This window comes from Aulonocara sp. 'chitande type north' Nkhata Bay, linkage group LG10 (assembly GCF_057382095.1).
Source record: "Aulonocara sp. 'chitande type north' Nkhata Bay isolate Kocher_YH1m ecotype deep benthic linkage group LG10, A_spYH_male_GT1.1, whole genome shotgun sequence".
In the NCBI taxonomy this organism is placed as follows: domain Eukaryota; kingdom Metazoa; phylum Chordata; class Actinopteri; order Cichliformes; family Cichlidae; genus Aulonocara; species Aulonocara sp. 'chitande type north' Nkhata Bay.
This window is the reverse complement of record NC_141353.1, coordinates 19,935,998-19,960,121: the sequence shown is the minus strand read 5'-3', so window position 1 is coordinate 19,960,121 and position 24,124 is coordinate 19,935,998. Positions and strand designations below refer to the sequence as shown.

Here is a 24,124-nt window from a genome sequence, read left to right as displayed (position 1 = left end):
TCTTATCGTTATTGCCGTCCGACTGCCACTGTCTCGTCCCCAGTCGCTGGTCATCCTTTCCTCCCCAGCCGCTGGTCATCTGCTCCTCTCCAGTCGCTGATTGTCTTCCTCTCATCGTCTCTCTCTTTCTGATCATCTCCCCTCCGATCATGTCTCTTCCTCTGTCTGTGTTGCTCGCATTCTTCTCGCATTCCCTGTCCGTGTCCCTTGTGAACACCGGCTACAACCCTTTTATGTGTCATTGAGCACTCTGTAAATTACCTTTCCTTTCCTCTCAGGTGTGTCCAATTAGTAAAAACCACATCCTTCCCTGGATGACAGAGTGAAGGGGAATGACAGAATAAAATAATAAAAATAACAAAACTGCTGTTTAAGAGCAACTAAAACAACAGCACACATTCTTCCCTTCCTTGATGATAGCTAGGCAACTTTTTTTGGAGGTGAGCAAACGGGGCTCTCGGTGTGTCTACTGAGGCCTGGTTACTCGCTCAGTAAGTATTTCAGTATTTGGGGGGGTAACAATTGAAAACAAATGTATAAATAATAGTAACATAATAATAGAAAAGAAAGAGAAGATATCACTGTTATCATTGTATTGATTACTGTGATAATAATAATAATTACAATGAACAGTAATAACAGTAAATAAATAAATAAACAAACTGTGCAACAGACATACCCTATCTCATCCTACAAAAATAATATACATAAATAAAATATTATTAGTATCCTTAGTCGCACAGTGTTGGTGATAGTATTGTGTCAATATAACTTCAGCCCACGTTATTGCAGTTCACTTGAACAGCCGAGTGGCGGCCAGCGGAACCATCAGTGATAGAGGGGGGGAAGACAAAGGCCGCTGCACAAACCCGCGGTTGGGAAAACGTTTGTGACACGAATCGATAGAAAGCTGCACATGGACCCATTACACCGGCGGGACTTAAAAACTATAGCTTAATGTGCACCGACTTCAGTGTAACAGGAAATATAATTTAACATTTGTTTGGGTACGTATGATTTATTTATTTATTTTTACTAAGAATAATTTTTAGCCGCGAGTTAAACGGTTGCCCGGCCTTAGGCTAAGCGTTTAGCATGCTACCTTCCAGGCTCAAGCTGTCTGATAGTTCAGTCAGGGCATGCAGACTGGTTAACAGACTGATTTTAACGTATTTTTTTAATTTCCCAAATAAAATCACTATATCCTTACAGCATTAACAGGGTAATGGTAACTAAGCATTTTATTACAAAAGTGTGTTTTAAGTGAGGTTTCTTTTTTTTTTGTTTTTTTTTGCTTGCTTATGTTAGTGTTAAATAGCTATCAAAGCTAGTTTTGCTGGGAAACTAATTGGTTCCTGGTTTGTGTCGTGTACTATTATTGATCTAAATACCTTTGGAGAAAAATGCGGAGAAAACATGTGGGCAATATGGTTAAAGCCTTGCCAATTAAAGTGTATACTTTATATACTGTACCCTGTGAATGTTCTAGAAAGATGAATGAGACGCTCATAATAAATGAATTTAACTAATTTGGAAACTAATAGATTGACTTTAGGGGTAAACACAAGCATGCTGCAGTCATGCCGGGACCATCCTAGAAAAGTAGAGTCCTTTATTGTAGTTAGAACCTTGTGAGGGTTCTTTTATAAATTTCAGAGAAGATCAATCTCTATACACTGTTGTTTTGGTCAATTAAATGTGACTTATATATTTAAAAATGTATCCAAACCATCTGTAAGAACTTATAGGAAAGAAGGGCAGCTTTCTTATCTGTTTGAAAGATAAGTTCTGAATCAATTTAAATTCCACTCAGTGATCATCACCCGTGCTCAAGAGTCTATTGTTCTGCCTTCAGGCTGGCTGTAGATTGACAAAGATTAAGCATAAACATTACGCCAGTGAAAAGATTAAAGAGGTCACCTTTGAGCATTTGCAAGATTTTTCTTTTTTGGGGGTGTTTTAATGTATTTATTGTGTACATTTATTCCTTTAGTAGGGATGCTGCAGTATCTTGCCTGAACATCGTTATCTGCTAATATCATCCTTGTTGACTGCCGTCTTCCTACTGGTAAATACAGATGGCAATAGTTGATGTTTTTCTTTTGTCAAATCATTTCGTTTCAGCTAAATGTTTAAATATGGTTGAAATAACGTAAAATAGTTGAACTATATTTTTTATGAGTGCGCTATTTCCCTGCATAAGAAAAAATAAATAGCATAGTATTGTACTGATGAGGCGCAAATTCCTGATTAAAAACAGATTAATGTACCTCTAATGTTATGCATTACCATCACTGTTTCAAGCCTATGAGATATAAAGTGATCTTTTTTTTTCTTTTTCTTTTTTGCAACACAACCAAATTTATTAAAAGGAACAAAACTACTTTCAAAGCAACTTGTACCTTGATAACTTCATAACATACCTGTTTTCTTTTTCTTCCTTAGTGTGCTCGGAGGTGAGAGAGTTTGTGGTGACATGGTTATATATTGTGGATGGCACCGGACAGCCATGGACCCGAATAGCCGCAGCAGCTGTTTGCCAATAACTGGTGAAGACACTGGTTTGGAGGCTTTGGCCTCACCACTGGCGGGGTATTTGGGAAAAGTCAGTAGAGCTCTTGTTCTCCTCTCATTGTCACTTGCGCAAAGCTGAATTGTATTTGAAACTGGACTGTGACTGGACAGTACCAAAGCAAATTCAAAAAACAAACAAAAACGGAAATCTTTGGTTGTAAAAGGCGAAAGTTGGTACGTTACTTGTCTTGACAGGCTTGCAATTGTCAAATCTGTCATACTGTAACATGGGAAACTGTGTACTACTTATGATTTTATTACAAATATGCATCTGCTTTCAAGTACTTGACTCCCCCTGTCCTGCCTCACTTGAACTGCTCCTCACTACAAGCATTTAAAACATAAATCTTGATCGGTCTTGTAAGGTAAATCAAGTATTTCAAGTTTCGATTCATGTGTACATAATGTGTAAATATATAAAAGTAAGGCTGCTGACAGATAAAAGAAATGGTTGATTAAAAAAAAAAAAAGTAATCAGTTGAAAATATATGCAGTCTAAAATCTAAAATGTTAATGAATCTCATCAGTTAGATCTTTTTCTAGATTTGTGTTTTCTTTTAAGCTGTTGTCTTCAGTTCACCTGTGAACTTGGTAAACTTGGTAGACGTCTGGGGCTTTAACATACACCATGTTGTTCCCCAGGTGCAGGGAAGAGCTGCTTCACTGGACTATTGCCCTTGGTGTACATCGAAGGGGCTGAGCTATGCTCTACGCTCGTACCGAATCAGCCTCCAGGATTCGATCACTGTCTGCACAAACCCACAGGTAAGTCCAACCACTCAAGTCACAGTTTGATATATTTGTTTTGCCGTCATCTTCGGTAACCTCTTTGTATCCATTCTCTCACAGTGCCTCTTCCCACTGGTCAGCCGCTCCTTGGAGGATGTTTTGGCTAGCTTGGATGCCGTGGAGCCAGTTGTTGGGAACAAAAGAAAAAATGCCTCCACACAGGAAAAGGAAGAGTTGATTAAACCTTCATTCAAACATCTTCGATCAAATGAACTTGGCGGTCTCGAGCCACAAGGTGTAACTGCCACACCTGTTAGCTCAGCAGAGGATGGTGCTGGAAATGCTGTCAGAAATGACCAATATGCAGAACCCACGACAGATGAGGAAAAGCTGAATGGATACCACAGGGATTATCGAGTTGCAGAAGTGACAAATAGGGAATCTGTGAAAGAAAATGATCCAGACTGTGCTGCTTATGCAGATGGTCTTGCCCCCTCTATACTCTCAGCTGAAAGCTCCCTGCAACTTTCTTTGACTACTGATGAAAATGAGGCTGTGCTCAGTTCACATTGCAGTGCCCATGGTATATCAGGGATTGAGTTAAACCACGAGAGGAGTCTTCCTGGAATCCAAAACGGCTTTGAACAGGACATTCATTTAAATGAAATCGATATTTCACAGAGTCCTCAAAGTGAGCTGACAATGTGTACAGAAATATCACGGACTGAAATCTGTAAGAATACAGAGAATACATTAAAGGAGTCAGAAGATCTTGTACCTATTCCAGATCAGCTTCTCTGGAGGAACAGTGACAACCTGTGTTGGCTGGACTCGCTGCTTGCTGCTCTGTTCAACTGTAAGAGTTTGCAAAGGTGTAAACCTAAAGACGAACCTCAGCAGTCATCTCTGTGGCAGCTCCTAAAAGGATATGAAGACATATGTGCGGCCATTCAAGTCCACCAACAGACTGGCAGTGGTAAGTTGAAGTGAATTTCAATCTATGCACGAGTGTAATGTCTAACTTTTATTCGTTAATGTCTGTTTTAGAATAGAATAGAATAGAATAATCCTTTAATTGTCCCACAAGGGGAAATTTGGTTGTAACAGCAGCCAAAAAGACACATATATACAAACAAACAGTACGCAGGACACAGAACAGAAACATACACAGATGTTTTCATCTGTTGATTGTTACAGTGAACAGCAGGCTAATAAGATGCATTAGTAGTTATAGCTGTTGTCTAAGGAAAACAAAGTTCTTAACAGAAAGTGGCTGTGACTTTAGCCCCATAGCCCTCCATGAATAGACTTGTGGAAACCCAGCATTTGTTGTATTTGTTTTGCTCATGTGGAAAATTTTTTCTGACTAGATGGCATTGTGCGGGTTCCAAGTCATGTGCTGCAAAAGGCCACTGCAGACCTTCAGAGTCTAAGAATGTCAGTCTTCAGACTACTGCAACCCAAACTGCACTGCAAACTCGGTAAGCTCAAGAGTTTTACACTTAATGAAGGTTCATGACAGGTTGGTAAGTGTTTTCAGGCAGTCTTAAGTCATGTCTTTAAGAGACAAGTTTTTCAGGGAATGCTATTTAAAAGCGTAAGCAGAGTGGTGTTCTCCTGTTGAAGCATTTATCAGCATGTCTATGTTCAATGAGAACATTGAAAATAAAGGTGTAGCTGTGCTGAGATCCCCATGAGGAATTTCTGTCTCTAAAGAATGTTGTCCTGTTTCTGTGTATTACTGCTACTGGTTTAATCCACACACATCCGGTTGTTCAGTCTGACGTCACTAGCCGTGTCTGGGTCTAAACTCCGCTGCAGGTCCATATATCAAACGATCACTATGGCATTACTGAGAGTTGAAAAACTGTCTAAAGTCTTTCATCTTTAATAAAATGATCAGCGTTCTGCTCTACCAGGTGTAACAATTGAGTTTAACATCCAGGCATCCATGAAAACGGAATTTATGACATTTAACGGAGTTAGAAGTTAGCAGGGAGTTAGCTCGCTAGCTTCTATCTAAATACAACATAGCATGTCCTGACTGCGGGGTTTTGGAAACAAATTAAAACGTACAGCTCTGTTATCACTTCCTTTTTTTTTTTTTTTTTTTATATTCTTTATTTCTACAATATTACCTCATAAAGATGATTACAGGCATTAATTAACACAGTTTACAAGAGAAAAACGAAACAAAATGAGAAGAAAGACAGATAGAAAGAAAGAGAAAGAGAAAAAAAAAAAAAAAAAGGAAAAAAAAAAAAAATATATATATATAAAATAAAAGGAGAAAGCTCTGTCGGGAGTAAACAATTAACTAAATTGGTGGTTTCAAGCTTTAAAAAGAAAATTCGGTTTATAGGTATTAACGTATTGGACCCACTTATCCCAGCACAGATGGAACCAGGCCATCCTGTCATTAACATGAGCTGTTACTTCCTCCATCCTATATATCTCTAACGTAATTTCCCACCATAATGACAAAGTCGGTATGTCTTGCGAGGACCATTTCTTTGTTATACATTTCTTACTTGCAACCAATAAAGCTCTTAACAGACATATGTCACTTTTGGACCAGTTCTGCGGTATACAGCCAAAAAAAATTGTCTTCATATCCTGAGGGAATGTACAGTTAAAAATGCCTTGTAATATACCATGAATGTCTTTCCAGTAAGTCCGTAGCACAGGACAGTCCCACATAATATGGGTGTGATGGGCTCCTTGGAATCCACAGTTTCGCCAGCACACGGGAGGATTCCCATCATAGTGAGCCTTTTGACATGGAGTGATAAAGAACCTTATCAGAGTTTTCCATCCGAACTCCCTCCAGCTTTTGGAGGAAGTACTCCTCCATTGCCATTCCCACATCTGAGTCCATTCTTCCCTAGAAATACACATCCCTCCCTCCTTTTCCCATAACATCTTCACATAATCAGTTGAGTGTGGAAGCTTATTCATAAAAAAATTGTACCAAAAAAAAATGAGTCTTGTGTCAACATCCCCACTGTACGCCTGTCTAAATAAAGTTACCAATTCCACGTTAGTATTTGACATCTGACCGATTGTTGTCTTTATATAGTGTCTTATTTGCAAGTATCGAAAAAAATCCTGTTTTTCTAGATTGTGTCTCTGTTTCAGCATGTCAAAACTAATAAGGTTCCCATCCTTTATCAAACTATCATATGTAGATAACCCTTTAGCAGGCCAGCTTTTAAAACGTGAGTCCAATTTATTCGGGGTAAAGTCAGAATCATATGCATACCATTTGAATAAAGCCAAATCCTGTTCAAGTTTGAATTCTTTCACGACTTTTCTCCATATATTAAGTGTGCACGACACCCAGGGGTTATGAATCTTGTCAATATATTTTCGAATATTCGAGTCCATCAGGACAGCTTGTATTGGGGAGGAAAATATATTCTCCTCTATAGTCTTCCAGTGTGCTTGGTAGCTTGTATCACACCAATTAACCACCGTTTTCAACTGAGCAGCCCGATAATAATTTTTTAGTGATGGCAACCCCCATCCTCCCACCTTCTTATGTAATTGTAAAGTTTTAAAACAAACCCTCGGCCGCTTCCCCCCCCATATAAACCGCGATATTATTTTATCCCATTCATTGAAACGACTTGGATCAATGGATATTGGTAGTGTTTGGAATAAATATAATATTCTTGGCAAGATGTTCATTTTAATAGATTCAACTCGTGAGTGTAAAGAAAGAAAGGGGATCATGTTCCATCGCCTAATATCACCCACTATTCTCCTTTGTAGAGAACCAAAATTCTCCTCAAATAGTTTAGTTAAATCCTTGGGAATAACAACTCCTAGATATTTCAATGATTGTGCTTGCCAATTCATTGGATATTGAACAACCATGTGAGCTGGGGGGTTGTAGTTATAGCTGAGAATTTGAGTTTTAGACATATTAATTTTATATCCAGAGAGTTTCCCAAATTTTTGACACAGATTCATCAACGAAGGCAAGGAGTTAGTGGGCTGATCTAAATAGATCAATATGTCATCCGCATAACAAGCGAGCTTGTGTTCCTGTCCTGCAATAGTGAACCCCTTAATGTCTTTATTTTGTCTAATTGATTGTGCCAAGGGTTCTAAGTACAATGCAAACAGGAGCGGGGACCAAGCACAGCCTTGTTTATTTCCTCTCTGCAGAACGAAGCTATTTGAGAGAGAACCATTAACTTTAATTCTTGCGGTGGGGTTAGTGTATAGTGCCCTCACCGTATCAACAATTCCCTTATGTAAGCCGAATTTATCCAGGACTTTATATAGAAAGTCCCAATTTACAGAATCAAAGGCTTTTTCTGCATCAATACTCATAAGCATGGCTGTACTCTTAGATGTCTGTATCTGATGTATTACATGAAGAGTTCTACGTATATTATCCTGGGTCTGTCGTCGTCTTATAAACCCCGTTTGATCATTGCTAATTAAGTCAGGTAAAAATTCTTCCATTCTCCTGGCCATTATCGAAGTAAACAATCTATAATCTATGTTAAGGACAGAAATAGGTCTATATGAGCCACACTCCATTTTGTCTTTCCCTTCTTTCGGAATAGCCGAAATAATTGCCTCCTTCCAACTCGGTGGAATTTGCGCTGTTTTTAACACCCAGTTAAAAGTAGTAAGTAGTGTAGGGATCAAGTCCTGTTTGAATTCCCGATACCACTCCGCGGTGTAACCATCGGAGCCTGGTGACTTATTTGATTTCAGCCTATTGATGGCATTCACAAGTTCAGCTTCCGTCACCTCCGCTATCATCGTTTTATTTTGTTCCTCGTTAAAGCTTGGTAGGCATAAAGAGTTCAGGAAGTTGTCCATTTCGTGTTCAGCCCCCCCTGGGACTCCCGCATATAATGTTTTATAAAATGATTCAAAGGCGTTCTGTATCTTGCAAGGATGAGTCATTATATTCCCCGTCTCTGGGTGTTTGATTTTAGTTACAGTATTCTCCGCTATCTTCTTCTTAAGTTTCCATGCTAAAATTTTCATTGATTGCGATCCTCCATCATAATGTTTCTGTTTCAAATATAACAATTTTCTCTTTATCGTCTGTATACTCTGCGTATTTATTTCATTTCTAATCATTGTTAGTTTCTGCAAGGTGCCCGCTGAAGGCTTATGTTTGTGCTCACTTTCTAATTGTTTTTGAATCGCTTGTAAATCTTCCATTTTTTTCTCTCTTGCTTTTTTTTGGAAGGAGGCAAATGCTATAATCTTCCCCCTCATAACAGCTTTTAATGCGTCCCATAGTATCGGGGGTAAAACCTCCCCATTATCATTAATTTCAAGGTAATCTTTGAGCTCTGCCTTTATTACTTTCCTAAATTCTACATCTTTAAGCAGGGATGAATTCAATCTCCAAATTGAAACTTTTGGGTGTACATTCATATCAATCGTTAGGTACAGCGGTGCGTGATCACTTATATCTATCAAGCCCATCTCGCATGTTAAGATTTTATCCCTATCTCTTCCAAACATTAAAAAATAATCTATCCTCGTGTAAAGTGAGTGTGGGGCTGAAAAATGAGAGTAATCCCTCCTTATAGGAAAGCGATTTCTCCATACATCAATTAAACCCACCTCATCGAACAGTGCTGAGATTCTTTTGTATAATGTACTCGATCCCGGCTTCTTTCTTTTAGAGCTATCTAGGTCCGGTTGTAGGCGTATATTCAGATCACCGCCGCAAATTAAAGGGCCCTGAGTTTCTGTCACCATTATGTTAACAATGTACTTAAAAAAGCTTAGGTCACTTCCTGGTGGGGCGTACACATTCATTAGAGTAACCTGATTACCATCAACTGTTCCCCGTACCAGTATAAATCTCCCATCCTTATCTTTAAGTTCAAATGACTTTTCAAAGTTCAGTGCCCTGGAAATCAAGATTACCACGCCCCGTCTGCGGCCTGATTCATACGCTGAGGAGAACATATTTGTAAAACCCATCCTCCTGAGTTTTTCATGTTCATTATTATTCAAGTGTGTCTCTTGTAAATATACTATCTGCGCTCGATCTTTCTTCATTTTATTCAAGATTCGACTTCGTTTAATGGGATTCGTGAGCCCATTCACATTAAAAGATATAACCTTAATTCCTCTAGTAGTCATTTATCCGAAATAAAATATCCAGACTTAATTAATTTATCAACTGGTAAACTCCCTTTAACAACCCAAATAATAAACAACCACAATCGTCCAGAATCGGACAAAGAAAAAACAAAACAAGACAAAAAAACAAAAATAATATGTGATTCCAAGGTTGGGGTCAGTCCTAACAGACCCTGGCACGTATATCCCATAGACAGGGGGAAACCTCCCCTGACTGGAGGGCAAGGGCCCCTGCTAGCTCCTTTAAGGTGCATTTCTCCACAGTCTCTCTGCAATCTTAATCATCTAATAAGGGAAAAGTATTTGTTATCTCACCCATTGCGGCCGCACAGTATATCTCCATTAGTCTCCTGTCGTAGAGGGAGAGCACCTTCTAGATAGCTGAAGCTGCTCACTATTGGGACTTTCTCTATGTCCCTCCGAGTCACACCGCTGCGACTTTCCAATCTTCGCCCACGTCAAATTTGACAGCTGTTCCGTTAAAGTCTGCTTCTGGGCAACTTTGTCAATCTGAAATCCCCATGTCCGCGGTTGCTTCCTCCGCCGTCGCATAAAGCATGGTTCCCTCTTGATAGAAGACCCTTAATTTAGCAGGATAAGGAGTCTGGAACCTTATGTTCTGTTGTTTCAGAGCTCTTTTAGCTTCAGCGTAGCCTTTACGTTTTCGCAGAATAGCTGGTGCATAATCCTGATCGAAATATATTTTCTGACCGTTCAACAGAACAGTCCTCTTGGCCCACGCTTTACGCAAAACTTCTTCCTTGGTGTTGTAACGTGCAAAACAAATCAATATCGAACGTGGGGTTCCCTCTCGGTTCCTCACTGCTCCCGGGGCCCGGTGTGATCTCTCAATACCAAGCTCTGTGCCCTGGGGGAGGTCGAGGCATTCCGTCAATACTTTTTCCACAAAAACTGTCATCGAAGACCCCTCCACTCCTTCAGGGACATTATACAGCCTCAGATTCTTTCGCCGGGCCCGGCTTTCCTGATCCACAATTTTGTTTTCTTGCTCGTTGATAATTTTTAACATCTTTAGCATCACCTGTTCCGCGTTTTGGACCCGGTCTTCCAGCTTTGCAATGCGGGTTTCTGCTTCGGTTATCCTGTTATTGGCTCTGACCAAGTCGGATTTAAATTCTTGGAACTCTCTTCGAAAGTCCCGTAATTTTTCCAGTATCATGGTCAAGCCCGAGCCTTCATCCATATTGGCCCTAGTATTGACTTCATGTCGAGATGGCGATGCCGCTGCCATAGGCCCTTCGTTTACACGTTCTTCTGCTGAGCTTTTCTGTTTGTCTCTTTTCCCCATGTTCACCCCGCTTGTAACTTTACTATCTATCAAAAATTGGTAATAATTTTGACACTTCGCGGGGTGAACAAATCATATATGAGAGAGCGCTACTCGTTAGGCTGCCATGCGTTGGGATGACGTCACCGGAAAAACCTCTGTTATCACTTCCAACATAAATGAAGACAGAAAACAGCAGTGACGTTTGTAGGGTTACTGAAGTTTGGCTAGCTGGTATATAATGATGTGCTACGTGACCGCTAGCGACACAGCTATGTTAGCATAATATAAACAAGCTAACTTTTTTTCCACTCGATAAAAGTTAACGTGAGTGTTCTCGGTGGTCAGGAACAAATGTAATCGCATGGCAGGATGCTGTAAAAGGACCAAACTTCAGCCAGGAGAACAACTGAGATAATCCATCCACAATACGAGGTTAGTCATTCATATACTGCTGCATGGGCTGGGCTGTAGTTACATCCTAAGGTTTTAAAAACTGAGCTTAAATAAATGATTAGTGGTAATAAAAGCCGAGGGAGGTCAACAGTGATCACTGACTGTTTTAGGAGCTTTTTGAGATCAAATAGAAGAAAATACATAACATTAAACATGTTAACAACACAAAAGCCATATTAAACGCAGACTACTTTAGGCCCGGAAGTAGGATTCGTCGCGTCATCACTGAACAACCGGATTATCAGCTCAGTCACACTAAAACCACTCAAAGCCTTAATTATAAGGCAACTAGTGCTGGAGGGGTTGCGTTTGCCCAAACAATACAGGAAGTAGGGTGGGGCAATTAACCAGATTTTATTTTCATTTATGAGTTTGACATTCAGAGATTATGTAAACAAGATAATAGAGATAAAGCAATTATTGTATTTGTTTCACTTTCACTGCTTCTTTTTGTCTGGTGTTATGAAATCCAACATTCATTAACAATGCCAGATTTTCCTGGTTAGTGCTGTTGCCTTACAACAAGAAGGTCCTGGGACTGAATCTACCAACTGGCCAAGCATTTCTGTGCAGAGTTCTCCCTGTTTCCGTGTGGCTTCTCTCCGGCTTTCTCCCACAGTCCAATGATATGCATTTAGTTGGATTAGGTTAATTGGCGATTCTAAATTACACCATAGGTTAGGGCTGCTCGATTATGGCAAAAATGATAATCACGATTATTTTCACTGAAATTGAGATCTCGATTATTTGACGATATTTATTTAACCCTTTAAGACCTACTATAGAACCAAGTCCGCCAGAGCTTATATTAAATTTTTACATGTTGTAGTGCCATTTGTGGGAGCATTTCAATTTGCTATGCAACTGTTATAGCCCATATTTTAATAATATGTATGCATTAAGTCCATAGTAACTACATTAATTGCAAAAAAGTGCAATAAACTACAAAAAAAATTCAAAATCATTTTTGTTTTTTTTACATATATTTCTACTTGGAGAAATTTAAGAGGCTTATCCTTCAAAACTTTAAATACAAAAAAGTTGCAAAAAATAGTTTACAACAACAGGAAATTTATTTTGAGTGTCTTCATAGTTTTATTTTGGAGATACACCAATTTTTATATACTGCAGGAAAAACGAAAAAACAATCCTATGATGCAAATTTGCAAAGAAAACAGCAGGTGCATCAAAATAAACTATTTCCAGCAGTGCAATTTGAGTTCTAAGCATCCCAGCAACTATTCAGAAAAGTCAAACATGACCAGTATAGGTTTTTAAGGCCTACAAGTAAAAAAAACTACAATTTCCGCGAAAATGACGTCACTTCCGGTTTCGGGCAGGAAATGGCGGACATGTGATAGTTCGCGCTGACGTCTGTTTCACTGTGGGAAGTGTAACGAACAGCTGATCAGATCGGCAAAGCGTGTTTCTGGAATATTATGTTTTTGTTCCTGCAAGCCTTTTTATGCAATTTTTGCAAAGCTTTATGTGAAAGGAAACCGTGACCGAGGACAAGCTGATGGCATCAGATGTAAGTACAACTCCTCCGGTTTCATATGCAAAACAAATTATTGCGCTAGCTTACACGGTTCCGGTTCTACAGGGATTTAAAAATAGTTACACAAAACGGAGCGTGCTGCTCTGACCGGCTTTAAAGGGTTAACAATGACTTTAAAGAAAATAATATAAAATAGTGTGCAACACCACTGAAGTTTTTTTAACCTCTCTTTTCAACCAACAGCAGTCACTCTCCTCTCCAAATAACTTCTGCTTAGCTTTCCGAGCTTCCCTCGGGTCCTCTTAATCAGCGGTCTCCAACCCTTTTTGCGCCACGGACCGGTTTATGCCCGTCAATATTTTCACGGACCGGCCTTTAAGGTGTCGCGGATAAATGAAGGAGGGGCTAATAATCGGCTCCGTCATTTTTAATGATCGTTGAAAGCCCAGATCGTAATCGTGATTAAAATTCGATTAATTGAGCAGCCCTACCATAGGTGTGAAAGTGAGTATGAATGTCTGTTAATCCTTCGACAGACTGGCAACCTGTCCAGTATGTACCCTGTCTCACACCTTATGGCAGCTGGGATGTGCTTCCTGCCCCTGAATTGGATAAGTGGAAGAGATGACAGATTTTTCTCTTTCCTTAATAAGACCACCCTCTGCCACTGTGTGTTATATTTTGTTCAGTTCAACCAAGAAAAAGTTCAGTAAATGTGTCTTGTCTCTGATGTCAGACTTGTGCTCTTAATATTGACCAAAATAGTCATTGTAATAGTTTTTGTCATAATTGAGCAGCCTGGTGAGAAGGTCATTCCATAAAAATCTGCATTGTTTTCAGTGAATGCATGCAAAACTTTGCCTTCATAATATGAAAACTGTGCTATTTGCAGAATTTTTAAATGCACAGGTGTTGCTTGATATTTAGCATTTATAATTTACATTGTTCCTGGGCTGATAAACGCATTGAAACGCAATCTATAATTAAAACGTAATCTATTTTACGCCCAGTCCAAGCGTCACAATCTACAGCCAAAATATTTTGTTCAGCACAATTTGTGATCAATTTTGAGCACAAATATCAAGGTAAACGTATCATTGCTTCACTGGCCCAATTTAATGTCTGTTATGTAGAGTAAACGAAACAGTCAGTGGTATCCTGTGTGTGTGTGTGTGTGTGTGTGTGTGTGTGTGTGTGTGTGTGTGTGTGTGTTTGTGTGTTTGTTTGTTTTTTGAGAACAGATAAGAGTGTATTTTGGGTAAACTTAGAAGGTTCATATCACCATTTGGGAAGAGGGCCTGTAAGAGCCACAGTCTTAAGAAGATTTAGTTTAAATTTTTCACAGACTGCAAAGTTAGTTTCTAATTTTTGCATAAGAAAAGCGTAATGTATAAAGATAAGTGCATGTGCATTTGATTGTTAATGTTGCTGTCTTTATAATAATGAGTGACAGCGTACAGTGGAGTCAGACAGGGAGCTTCATTAGGTATCGGTGGGTGTAGTTTTTATACCGTGTGACACTATTTTAATAATATAAAGTAAACCTCTTAACAGTGTTGGGAAGGTTACTTTTAAAATGTATTCCAATACAGAATACATGCCCCAAAATGTATTCTGTAACGTATTCCGTTACGTTACTCAATGACAGTAACGTATTCTGAATACTTTGGATTACTTAATATATTATCATGCTTTTTACAACAACGTGAATGTACTACTGCTGTGTGATTTATTACTGTTACTGAAAGGTCCGCGACTCCGAACTGTAGTAAAGGGACCTCTGACTAATACGGCGGGGTCCCTGTCGGCTCGTAGCCGAAAAATAGTTTTACTTTGTTGTGTGGGTCAACTTTTCTTGCGAGAGACAGAGAGAGGCGTTGAAAGGCTGCTCCAACAGAACTTATTGTTTTTGGAGGAAAACACGAACACGGTGTACAGTCCAGTCTTAATAGCTTACTTACATATGGGCTCGTCAGGCACTCTTCTTGGCTGCAGTGGTTATTATTATATTTACATGCTTCCAGCTCCCGTTTTTCCTCGATGACAACTCGTACCTTTCCACTCCCCTTTTTCTCCCTCCTCGCGCTCACAGACCCATAACGTGTATGGCAGTCCATTCTCCCAGCAGCACGGACTACACTGCCCATGATGCTACATTCTTTAGAGCTATGCTTGTAGCATTCTGCCTGTTAGCTTAGCACAACAACAACAACGAAAAGGCGCTCTCTCACCCAGGAAACACACAGTCGCAGAGAGAGAGAGAGAGTGTCGCCCTGTAACCATGGCAACCGTAACGCTGCCGCCTGGAACAACAGAACGTAGCTGTCAAACAAAACCCAAACAGTCCTGACCCGCGACAAAATGAAACGGGAAAGTACCGCAGTGTAATCCATTTATTTCAACAAAGTAACTGTATTCTGAATACCACCTTTTTAAACGGTAACTGTAACGGAATACAGTTACTCATATTTTGTATTTTAAATACGTAACGGCGGTACATGTATTCCGTTACTCCCCAACATTGCCTCTTAAATCAGAATTACATGTCCTGTCGCTCGCCTCAGACCTAAGTTACAGCTCATTAGTGTCTTGTTTAGATACTCTGAAGCAATACCCTTACATCGGCCGTTCAAAACAACTTGTAGCATCTGAAAGGTCTTTTTACTAGAGGTGGGAATCACTGGATATCCTACCATATGTTATTATTACAGTACTTCACCCACAATACAGTATTATTGGAATGTGTTTATTTATTGTCAGATTTTGCAATATGCTTTTATTGTTGTTGTAATAGTTATTAGTTTAGAATTATTGCATTAAATGTGAGTTCTCAGCGCCAAATTATTTCCATAATAATTTGCTTCAAGTTTCCAGCCAAACTTGAAGCACAGCTGGATCTTGGGTCCCTGAAGGTTCTTATCTATATCAGATAAAATGATGTTGTTATTTTGCCTAGCAACGGGCTAAAATTACCCATTTATAGCATATAAACATCAGCTGCCATGGTTGGGGGTTTTTTTTGGGGGGGGGGGTTTCTCCTCCTCTCCACAAGGTTTCATGATCTTGCTGACAGACATGACACTGAACATGAAGTGTGGCAGAAGAAAAGCTGCATGTTTGTTTATAAATACATGTATTTTATGACCTGGGGTGTTTTATTTAAGTGTAGTTTTAAATATATACATTGAGCTCAAAGCATGCATTAGGTAATGGAGAAGGGCTCCAACTACCAACGTGTCCAGGAAATGTTGCCTTTACATTATTATTTAAGAAAATGCTGATCATTAAAGCATTTTTCAGTCTCTTTGCTGCAACAAGTAAAGTCCTCAGTGTGACTCAGCCTTTAGTCTTCAGCCATTCAAGTTATAATAGGTCATATACCAGACAGGTCTTGCTGCCCAGTTCTGCATGTCTGGTTCTTGTTTGTTCAGGATTTAGCTTGTTGCAGCACATTTTAGCTGACAAAGACTAAACGTTTGCATTAGGAGATGATAGAATTGCCCAAATATATATGTTTAAAGAAAAAAAACGGGGAAAAATCTCTAAAGATCTTTGGGGGAAAAAGATCTTTAGAGATTTTTAGAAAAAAGGGAGGGGGAGCAGTTGATAAACACTTTTTCCTTGGCTTTTTGGGTTTCTTTTGCTAGCCATATTTGCCATAGCTTTTCCTGTACATTTGCTGAGTAATTTCTTCCCACATACTCCCCTAATTCAGAAAATTTAGTTGGACCACAAAAAACAAGATTCCTAGCGTTGACAACTGATATAATCTTAACTTGTTTATTTTAAAGTATTAATAAAAAAGTCTGTTTTCTGGACTGCATTTCTGAATCCACCAGCAGTTATAGTAAACCAGTGTTAGGTCAGAAACGATATGCAAATCTCGCCACGCTACTGTGAGCAAGAAAGAGATGTCTGAGCGAATGCAAACTCGACCGCATAAGGCTCGTGGGGCCCCTCAAACCCTCTGTTCTTGAATATTAATTTTCAACATAGCCTAGTGCTACAGTTTTTTCCAGCAGATCAGTGACAAAAGAAGTATTTTAAGAAGCAGTTGGTCCTGTTCTGGCAAGTTCTTTCTGTAAAATGTAAACACGTACAGTAGTTTACACACTATGTGAAACGCCCCATCTGAGAACTTCAAAAAATAAAATACTTGCCTTAAAATTGTTTTTATTTTTACTTTGTTATGTGTAAAATCCTTTTATATATTTGGCGTTTCACAAGAAAATACCACATACCACAATGCTGTATTGAGTACCAGTCACTCTTTTGTGTAGACTTAATCTTAAACCCTTCAAAACAGTCATTATCACCTGATGGTATCAGAAAGACACAGGTCCGGGCAGGCAAACCTTGGATTTTGCTCAGCTTGTTGGAGCCAAATTATTACAATGTATAAAATCTGGAAAATGCATGATGTAAGTGCAAAGGGATGGATGGGAATAATGAAGATGAAAGCCAAGCAGGCGATGGCTATCCTGTTGTGATATCTAAAGTTTATCTTAATCCCCATCCAAAGATTATGTTTTTAAAAATCACCTGGAATAGGAGCGTGCATCTGAGCGTGTAACAGTGTTCGAACTCTGACATGTTTTTACTTTTCAGGTCAGAGGGAAACTCCGGTATTTGCTATGCCGCTGCTGCTTGTGATGGATTCTTGGGTAGAGTGTCTCTTCCAGGCAACCTTTTACTGGGAGATGAAGTGCAGCAAATGTAAAACACCTGTGAGAAAAAGGTAGGTTCATTTATTTTTAACCAGCTGAGGTGTACAAAATACTGCATTACACTTTATTCCATAAAACTTGATCTTTGTGTAACTACAGCACAGAATAACTATACTGCTGGGAGCAGATGCATTGTTTATTATACGAATTGGAAGAGGCCCAACTCTGCTTTGGGCGTCTCTCAAGAGGGCAAAGGGAAAATATGAAATATTAAGTAATTGAAGGCAAATTTGTACAAATTCCTCAGCTGCATTTCTGCCAGAAATGTTATCAGATAGGGCTGGGCCATATTATACCGTTCACGGTAATACCGGTATAATGTTAGGCAACGATAGGAAAATGAAATATCGCGATAGAATATGAGTAAAACGCGCATGCGCAGTGCCTTTGTTTTCATACGCACATGGCCGATTGTTGAGTGAAACAGATGAACCAGAATTGGTTTGTAAAAATGGTGCAACTTCCGTGATGTGGAACTGGTTTGGTGTTTGTCCGTCAGATACACAACAAAGCACATTTTTTTGCAGAACATGCAAGCGGCCGTTCTAAGATGCTCTTAAATCTGGGAGTAATCTGGGTCCTAAACTCCGTATGCTTCAGGTCAAACAACACTGCAGCATCACTAAGAGTTAAAAACTGTCTAAATTCTTTCATCTTTAATAAAACGATCAGCATTGCTGCTTTACCAGGTGTAACTATGAAGTTTAACTTCCAGGCATCCATGAAAACAAAATGTATTACATTTAACGGAGTTAGAAGTTAGCAGGAAGCTAGCGGAAGTTAGCTCGCTAGTTTCGCTAGTTACCTAAGCATGATATTGCATGTTCTGACTAAGAGATTTCTGAAAAAATTCAAACGTACAGCTCTGCTATCACTTCCAACATAAATGAAGACAGGAAACTAAACAGCAGTGACGTTTGTAGGGTTACTGAAGTTTGGCTAGCTGGTATATAATGATGTGCTACGTGATCGCTAGCGACACAGCTATGTTAGCATAACATAAACAGTGAAGCTGGAGGACGAACACTAACACTTTTCCACTTATAAAAGTTAACGTGAAGGTTCTTCATGGTTAGAGACAAATGCAATCGCATGGCAGGATGCTGTAAACGGACCAAACTTCAGTCAGGAGAACAACTGAGATAATCCATCCACAATACGAGGTTAGTCATTAATATACTGCAACAACATGGGAATAGAGCAGCTACCAGAGAATTCAACATTAATGAATCAATGGTACAGAAGTGGAGGAAGCAAGAAGAATGAGTTTAATAAAGTTTGATTTATCTGACTGCTTTGTTTCGCTTAATGTGCCTTATAATCCCGTGCACCTTATGGTCCGAAAAATGCGTACTGCACACTGCAGTTTAATGTTGCAAAGCACCTCTTTTTAACATCAGTGGATATTATACATGGTTATGCTCAGGATATGTCAGCCCATTTCTACTGGAAATGCCTTTTGGTTAAACTTTCAGCAAGGAATTTGCATTTGCACTGTTACATTTTTATAAAGCTTTAATGTACATAAAAACCAGCTTCTTGTTTACGTGAAAATAAATGGAAGGTTGTCTTTTTGCGCTAGTAATGTTGTGGAGTTGTATTTTGTCTCACATCAATTATATCGTCGGTTATATCGTTATCGCAAATTTTCAAATATATATCGTGATAAATATTTTTGGCCATATCGCCCTGCTCTATTATCAGATACATAAGAGTTGAAAGCTTAGCTGATGAAAATCAGCATGTCAAATAAATGCGATGCCAGCAATACATTACAAAAAACGTGGTAGTGGCATGTTTTTTTTTGTTTTGTTTTTTTAACTAGTTAGTTGCACTTCTCATCATCACTGTAATTGTTTTGTGTCTGAATCCTAAATACATTTTATGCTGTAATTTTTCAGGGATATGAAGACTCTTCCTACTTTAACAAATATTGTACCTGATTGGCACCCACTAAAAGCAGCACACTTAGGCCCCTGCAATGTGTGTTGTAAGAAGAATGAGATGAGGACTATGGTGTGGGAAAGGTAGGAATCAAAAGAATCAAAGTGTTGTGGGTTGGTTTTTGTTTTGTTTTTTTGTTTGTTTTGTTTGTTTGTTTTTGGGGTTTTTTTGTTGGGTTTTATTTTTGGACTTTGGGTTTATGAACATAAATTAGCATCTTGTTGAATTGTTTTAGTCCACTGTCTTCAAACCACAGAGGTTGGTGGAAATTACTGTATTCAGTTATGGAAGGGGTTAATAACTACTTAATGAACACATTAATAGAAGTAAAAGATCAATAAATCTAATCATCGCTTTTACCAATAAACTCACTGGACACCTTATTAACTACCTCGCTAGCATAAATTCCCCACACCATTACCCCATCATCAGTCTGAACTGTTGACACACCACAGATTGTAGATCTGTGCTGCCATGTTTTTTACACCAAATTCTGACCCTTCAGTCTGAATTTTACTGAAGATATTAAAACTCATCAGTCTATCCAATCATCTGTTACTCAATTTTGTTAAGCTCGTGTGAATTGTAGGACCCGTTTGTTTTGCTTGGCTGACAGGAGCATGAGCCAGTGAAGTCTTAGGCATCAAGGTTCAAACTGCTCTTCATTCAGAGTTGTTTTTCTTCATACCTTGTTTCTAACAAGTAGTTATTTGAGCTACAGTTGCCCTCCTATAAGCTTAAAGCAGTCTGGCTAGTCCTCTGTGACCCCTGCCGTCAAAAAGACATTTTAACCCAGAAAACTGCTGCTCGCTGGATATTTTCTCTCTTTCAGACCATTCTCTCTGAAACATAGAGAGTAAATGAGCAGGTTTTGAAAAACAGACCAACCTGTCTGACGCTGACAGTCATGCCAGTTGAATGTCACTTAAGTCTGCTTTCTTCCTCATTCTGATGCTTACTTTGAACTTCAACAGATGCTCAGTTCGTACCAGCATCTGCACCACCTGATATCATGGTCTTAAATGCAGTGACTTTTTGCCATGTGATTGGCTGATTGGATATTTCCTTTAACGAGCAGTTAATTGTCCAGTGAGTGTATATGTTATGCAGATTTTTTTTTCTGCTTAAATATAAATGGAAATACAATTTGACAAAAAAAATTGAAGTGGGTCATCTGTAGCAGTGGTGTCCTTATGAATATACTGTGAGAGTAATAAAGAGAGTGCAGCTCAGACTTGGGTTATTGCAGGGTATGTTTTTCTTTGCAAAACTAATGCACGGAGTGGTTAAAATAAATAAGATTCTTTTAAAAACACAAAACAAATGCATTGTTAAAGTCTGTCTGGATTTTCACTTTTTTATACCTATCACCACTTTTTGCTTTTTTTGCCTTGCTTTGTGTTTTATAGTCTGCCTCCAGTGTTTGCACTGCACTTTGTGGAGGGGCTCCCTAACAACGATGTCAGTACGTACACCTTCAACTTCAAGGGCAGAAACTACTCCGTCACCACTGTCATACAGTACAAGAGTCACCTGAAGCACTTTGTCACCTGGACTTGCAGCGCTGATGGTACGTATTTGTGTGTGAAATGTGAACAGACGACAGAATTATTTAATGTTGTGCAAATGAGAGAGAATCGAATGTTGAAACTGAGAAATATTTATTTATTTAAAAATATGCCAATTTCAAATGAATCAGAAGCATTTCAAAAACGGTAGGACGGGGCATGTTTACCACTTGTTGCATCAGCTCTCCTTTTAACGACAGCACGTTGCTGTAGATCAAAAATAAAGTTGTTTTTCCATTCTCGCTTGATTTTAGATGTTCAGTAGATGCTGTGTACAGACTTGTAGTCTTCTTCTAAGAGTGCTCAACATCATCTCTCTTTGTGTCTGAAACAGTTTCTGTGGGATAAATGGTTTCTTTATTGTTACGCAACTTTTTCAGCCTTTTGTTGCCCCTGTCCCAGCTCTTTGATGCATACTTTATTTTTTTTATAAAATCATAAATAAGCATTTCAAAACTAAAGCAATTCTCACTTTAAACATTTGTCATATGTCATCTTTGTAATGCATTTTTCCTTATACAAGTTGAATTTGATTAAGTAGATATTTTGAATTTGTTAGTGCAGTATTTTTACACAAATAAATGAGGTCAAATTAGGTTTTTTGGTTTTTATTAAACTGGAAGTTACATTTAAGTGCTTTTCTTTGTGGTTGAAACACTTAATGGTTGAGTCTGATTTGACTCTGCCGTAGTTTGCCAACAGCACATTCTGCTGGACAGTTCATGCAAGAGAAGAACCCTATTTGCTGTCTATTTCACTGTCATTTAATAATTAGATTTATTGAATAATTAGATTTTATTTTGTATCTAGCTTGCCGATTTTGCAAATGTAACGTTATTGTGATGTGTAGCCATTTCTTTCACAAGTTAGATAATTAACTAGTCTGCAGTATGCTTTGAATAGATTAGACATATGGCAGACTGTGTTGCGCAGAGTTGCTCTTGGAAGAGACCGTAATTCTGCATTATTTATTTTGTTTTATGTTATTTCAGTTTTTCTTATTCATTGGTCAAATAAAACAAACCCTTGACATAGACGACCAAGTTGAACCTGCAGCATTTTGCTGTAACCATTTGTTGTGCTTTTTTTTTTTTTTTTTTTTTTTTTTTTAAATTTGCAGGCTCGTGGCTGGAATATGATGATTTAAAATACCCTGACTGTAAGACCCACCAAAAGCTTCAGGTCCCTGCTAATGAGATGCATATCGTCTTCTGGGAGGTGGAAGACGACAAAGAGCTTCACATCTGTTCTTCCTCCTCCACATCTGCACTCTCTGACAATGAGAGAAACAACAGTTTAAATGAAGGTTCGGTAGCGGATGGGGTGTTGGTTCACAGTCCAGATCAGTCTCTTCTTATTCCTCATAACGACACCGACATCATCTGCGCTCTCACTGAAGACACCAGCAGTAGCATGGACACAACAGTCACGGCAGGCTTTGATACTTCCATAGGTGCCACCACTTTGCTCGACACCTTTGAGGGCCTAACCCACAGTGAAATCATTACGCTCACACTGGTTGAAGTAAAACCCGATGTAGAAATGCAGTCTTTAAACAACAACCACAAAACTCTAGATCTGAACACCGCTGGTAAGAATGAAATTCTTGACAGCTCTTCTGCTGCCGAAGGTAATAAACTGCATCACTGTCCCAGTGTTGACCTTCCCTCCACCTCAAGTGATCCCGACTCAGGGGACAGCTCGTCCAGCGATCCGACATTTGTGCCCGGTGCCAGGAGAGGACGAGGGAAAGGAATCAGCAGGGGGAAAACCGTCAGCAGAGCAAAAGGTAAAAAGGTAGCTTCATCAAAAGTAGCTTTGCATACTTCATCATCGACATCTTCAGAGCCCTGTGGAGTAAACTGTGAACAGCCTGTGGTCCCTGATACTGAGGATAAGAGTCCATCTACTGAAATTACACAACAGGGTTCCCTCATGTCTTCTACTGATAACCCACCCCTCTCTGCCAATGAGAGCGATCCCACATCAGCATCACTACTAGATCAGAATTCTCGCTGGTCCTTCCTGCTTAGCAAACATCCACTAAACCAAGTTCAGAAGTCCACTGCTAAGTTTGCCCCTGCATCAGACACACAATTAAAGCCCCCTCCTCCTCCTCCTTTTCACTCTACCCCCAACCCTGTGAAGAGACCGCATCTTCCAATGGCGCTCTACCCAAAACCACAACTCCGGACAGAGGACAGCGAAGATCTGCCAGTGAAAGCTGCAGACATGTACGGGGCATTTCGTGCTAAGAGCTTAAACAACCAGAGACCCCTCCTATCACCTACTGTGCAGTCACAACCAGTCACTTCTAACCACCTAACCACCCCTACAGTGATGTCTAGTACGTCCCTGATTACACCTGGAGCAAAGGCACTCCTTAAAGCCTCTCTAAAGAGACATGGCAGCCATTCCTCAGAGGTTCCTGTAGGCCTCGGCAGCACAGAAGCCCTCAGATACAAACTGCTTAAGCAACTCAAATCAAGGAAGAAGCAGCTTGCTAGAATCAATAAGATGTTGGATAAACATGAGGGACTACAGCTTCGACCGGACAGCACTGACTTGGACTCTCCCAGCACCGTCACCTCAAGCACCTACGATGGAGCCACCAGTGACGACTTCCTGTCGGACTTGCTTTCGCCGGCAACAACAGCCAGCAACCTTTCGCCAGACAGCACGGGCTTCTTCGAGATGTTCGCCAATGGGCCTGACGGAGCAGAGCGTGTGGTCGAAGCTGCTGGGAGACCATCAGAGATGAATGGCGGAACGAACGGGCAACACGACGAAAACTTCCTTGACGAGTTCCTCTCTCAGGCTGCGAGTCATACCCCGACCGACATGGAAACCGAAGCACTCAGCGCACTTGAACTTTTCATTTAAGCTGTGATGTTTACCATTATCTGGAGTTGTTTAACAGCTATACCTTGTCTTTTTTTTTTTAGTTCAGATTAAAGAAGGGAGAACTCCTCAATGTCTATTTATGTTTCTGTTAATGAAGGTTTGTAGGTGTGTCATGTTAAATAACAGATGAAATTTGGGGGGGTTGTTGCTTTTTTGCATTTTTGGCACTTTGAACTAAGGAACTGGTCATTTGAAGCCAATTAAATTTTGTTTCTGTTTGTGTTGATGTATTACTTAGTTATAACTGTCTTTTAGTGTAAATAATAAATTCTTTATATGATTCTTGTACTTGTCAAAATGTCAG

The 24,124-nt window shown here is 39.5% G+C and overlaps 1 protein-coding gene across 3 annotated transcripts; it reads left to right on the top strand.

Moving 5' to 3' along the window:
* Positions 1-846: 846 nt before the first annotated feature.
* uspl1 (ubiquitin specific peptidase like 1) lies at positions 847-24,105 on the top strand. Of its 3 annotated transcripts, none has more exons than XM_086308945.1 (10): positions 847-1,007; positions 1,997-2,068; positions 2,446-2,605; positions 3,217-3,339; positions 3,424-4,279; positions 4,674-4,784; positions 17,286-17,415; positions 19,306-19,431; positions 20,758-20,918; positions 22,037-24,105. In XM_086308945.1, exons 3-10 carry the CDS (start codon positions 2,477-2,479, stop codon positions 23,797-23,799), a joined length of 3,399 nt encoding a protein of 1,132 aa, XP_086165071.1. In that variant the 5' UTR covers positions 847-1,007; positions 1,997-2,068; positions 2,446-2,476; the 3' UTR covers positions 23,800-24,105. The 3 variants fall into 3 exon arrangements, with proteins under 3 accessions (XP_086165071.1, XP_086165070.1, XP_086165072.1); XM_086308944.1 differs by having other exon boundaries at positions 1,994-2,068; XM_086308946.1 differs by lacking the exon at positions 1,997-2,068.
* Positions 24,106-24,124: the final 19 nt, after the last annotated feature.

What these genes read in the sequence shown, in the direction of transcription:
- uspl1 (XM_086308946.1), top strand. Translation starts at nt 2,477, where the DNA reads ATGGTTATATATTGTGGATGGCACCGGACAGCCATGGACCCGAATAGC. An exon ending in CTGTCTGCACAAACCCACAG is followed by an intron (nt 3,340 to 3,423) that starts GTAAGTCCAACC and finishes ATTCTCTCACAG; the next exon opens with TGCCTCTTCCCACTGGTCAG. An exon ending in AAAACACCTGTGAGAAAAAG is followed by an intron (nt 17,416 to 19,305) that starts GTAGGTTCATTT and finishes GTAATTTTTCAG; the next exon opens with GGATATGAAGACTCTTCCTA.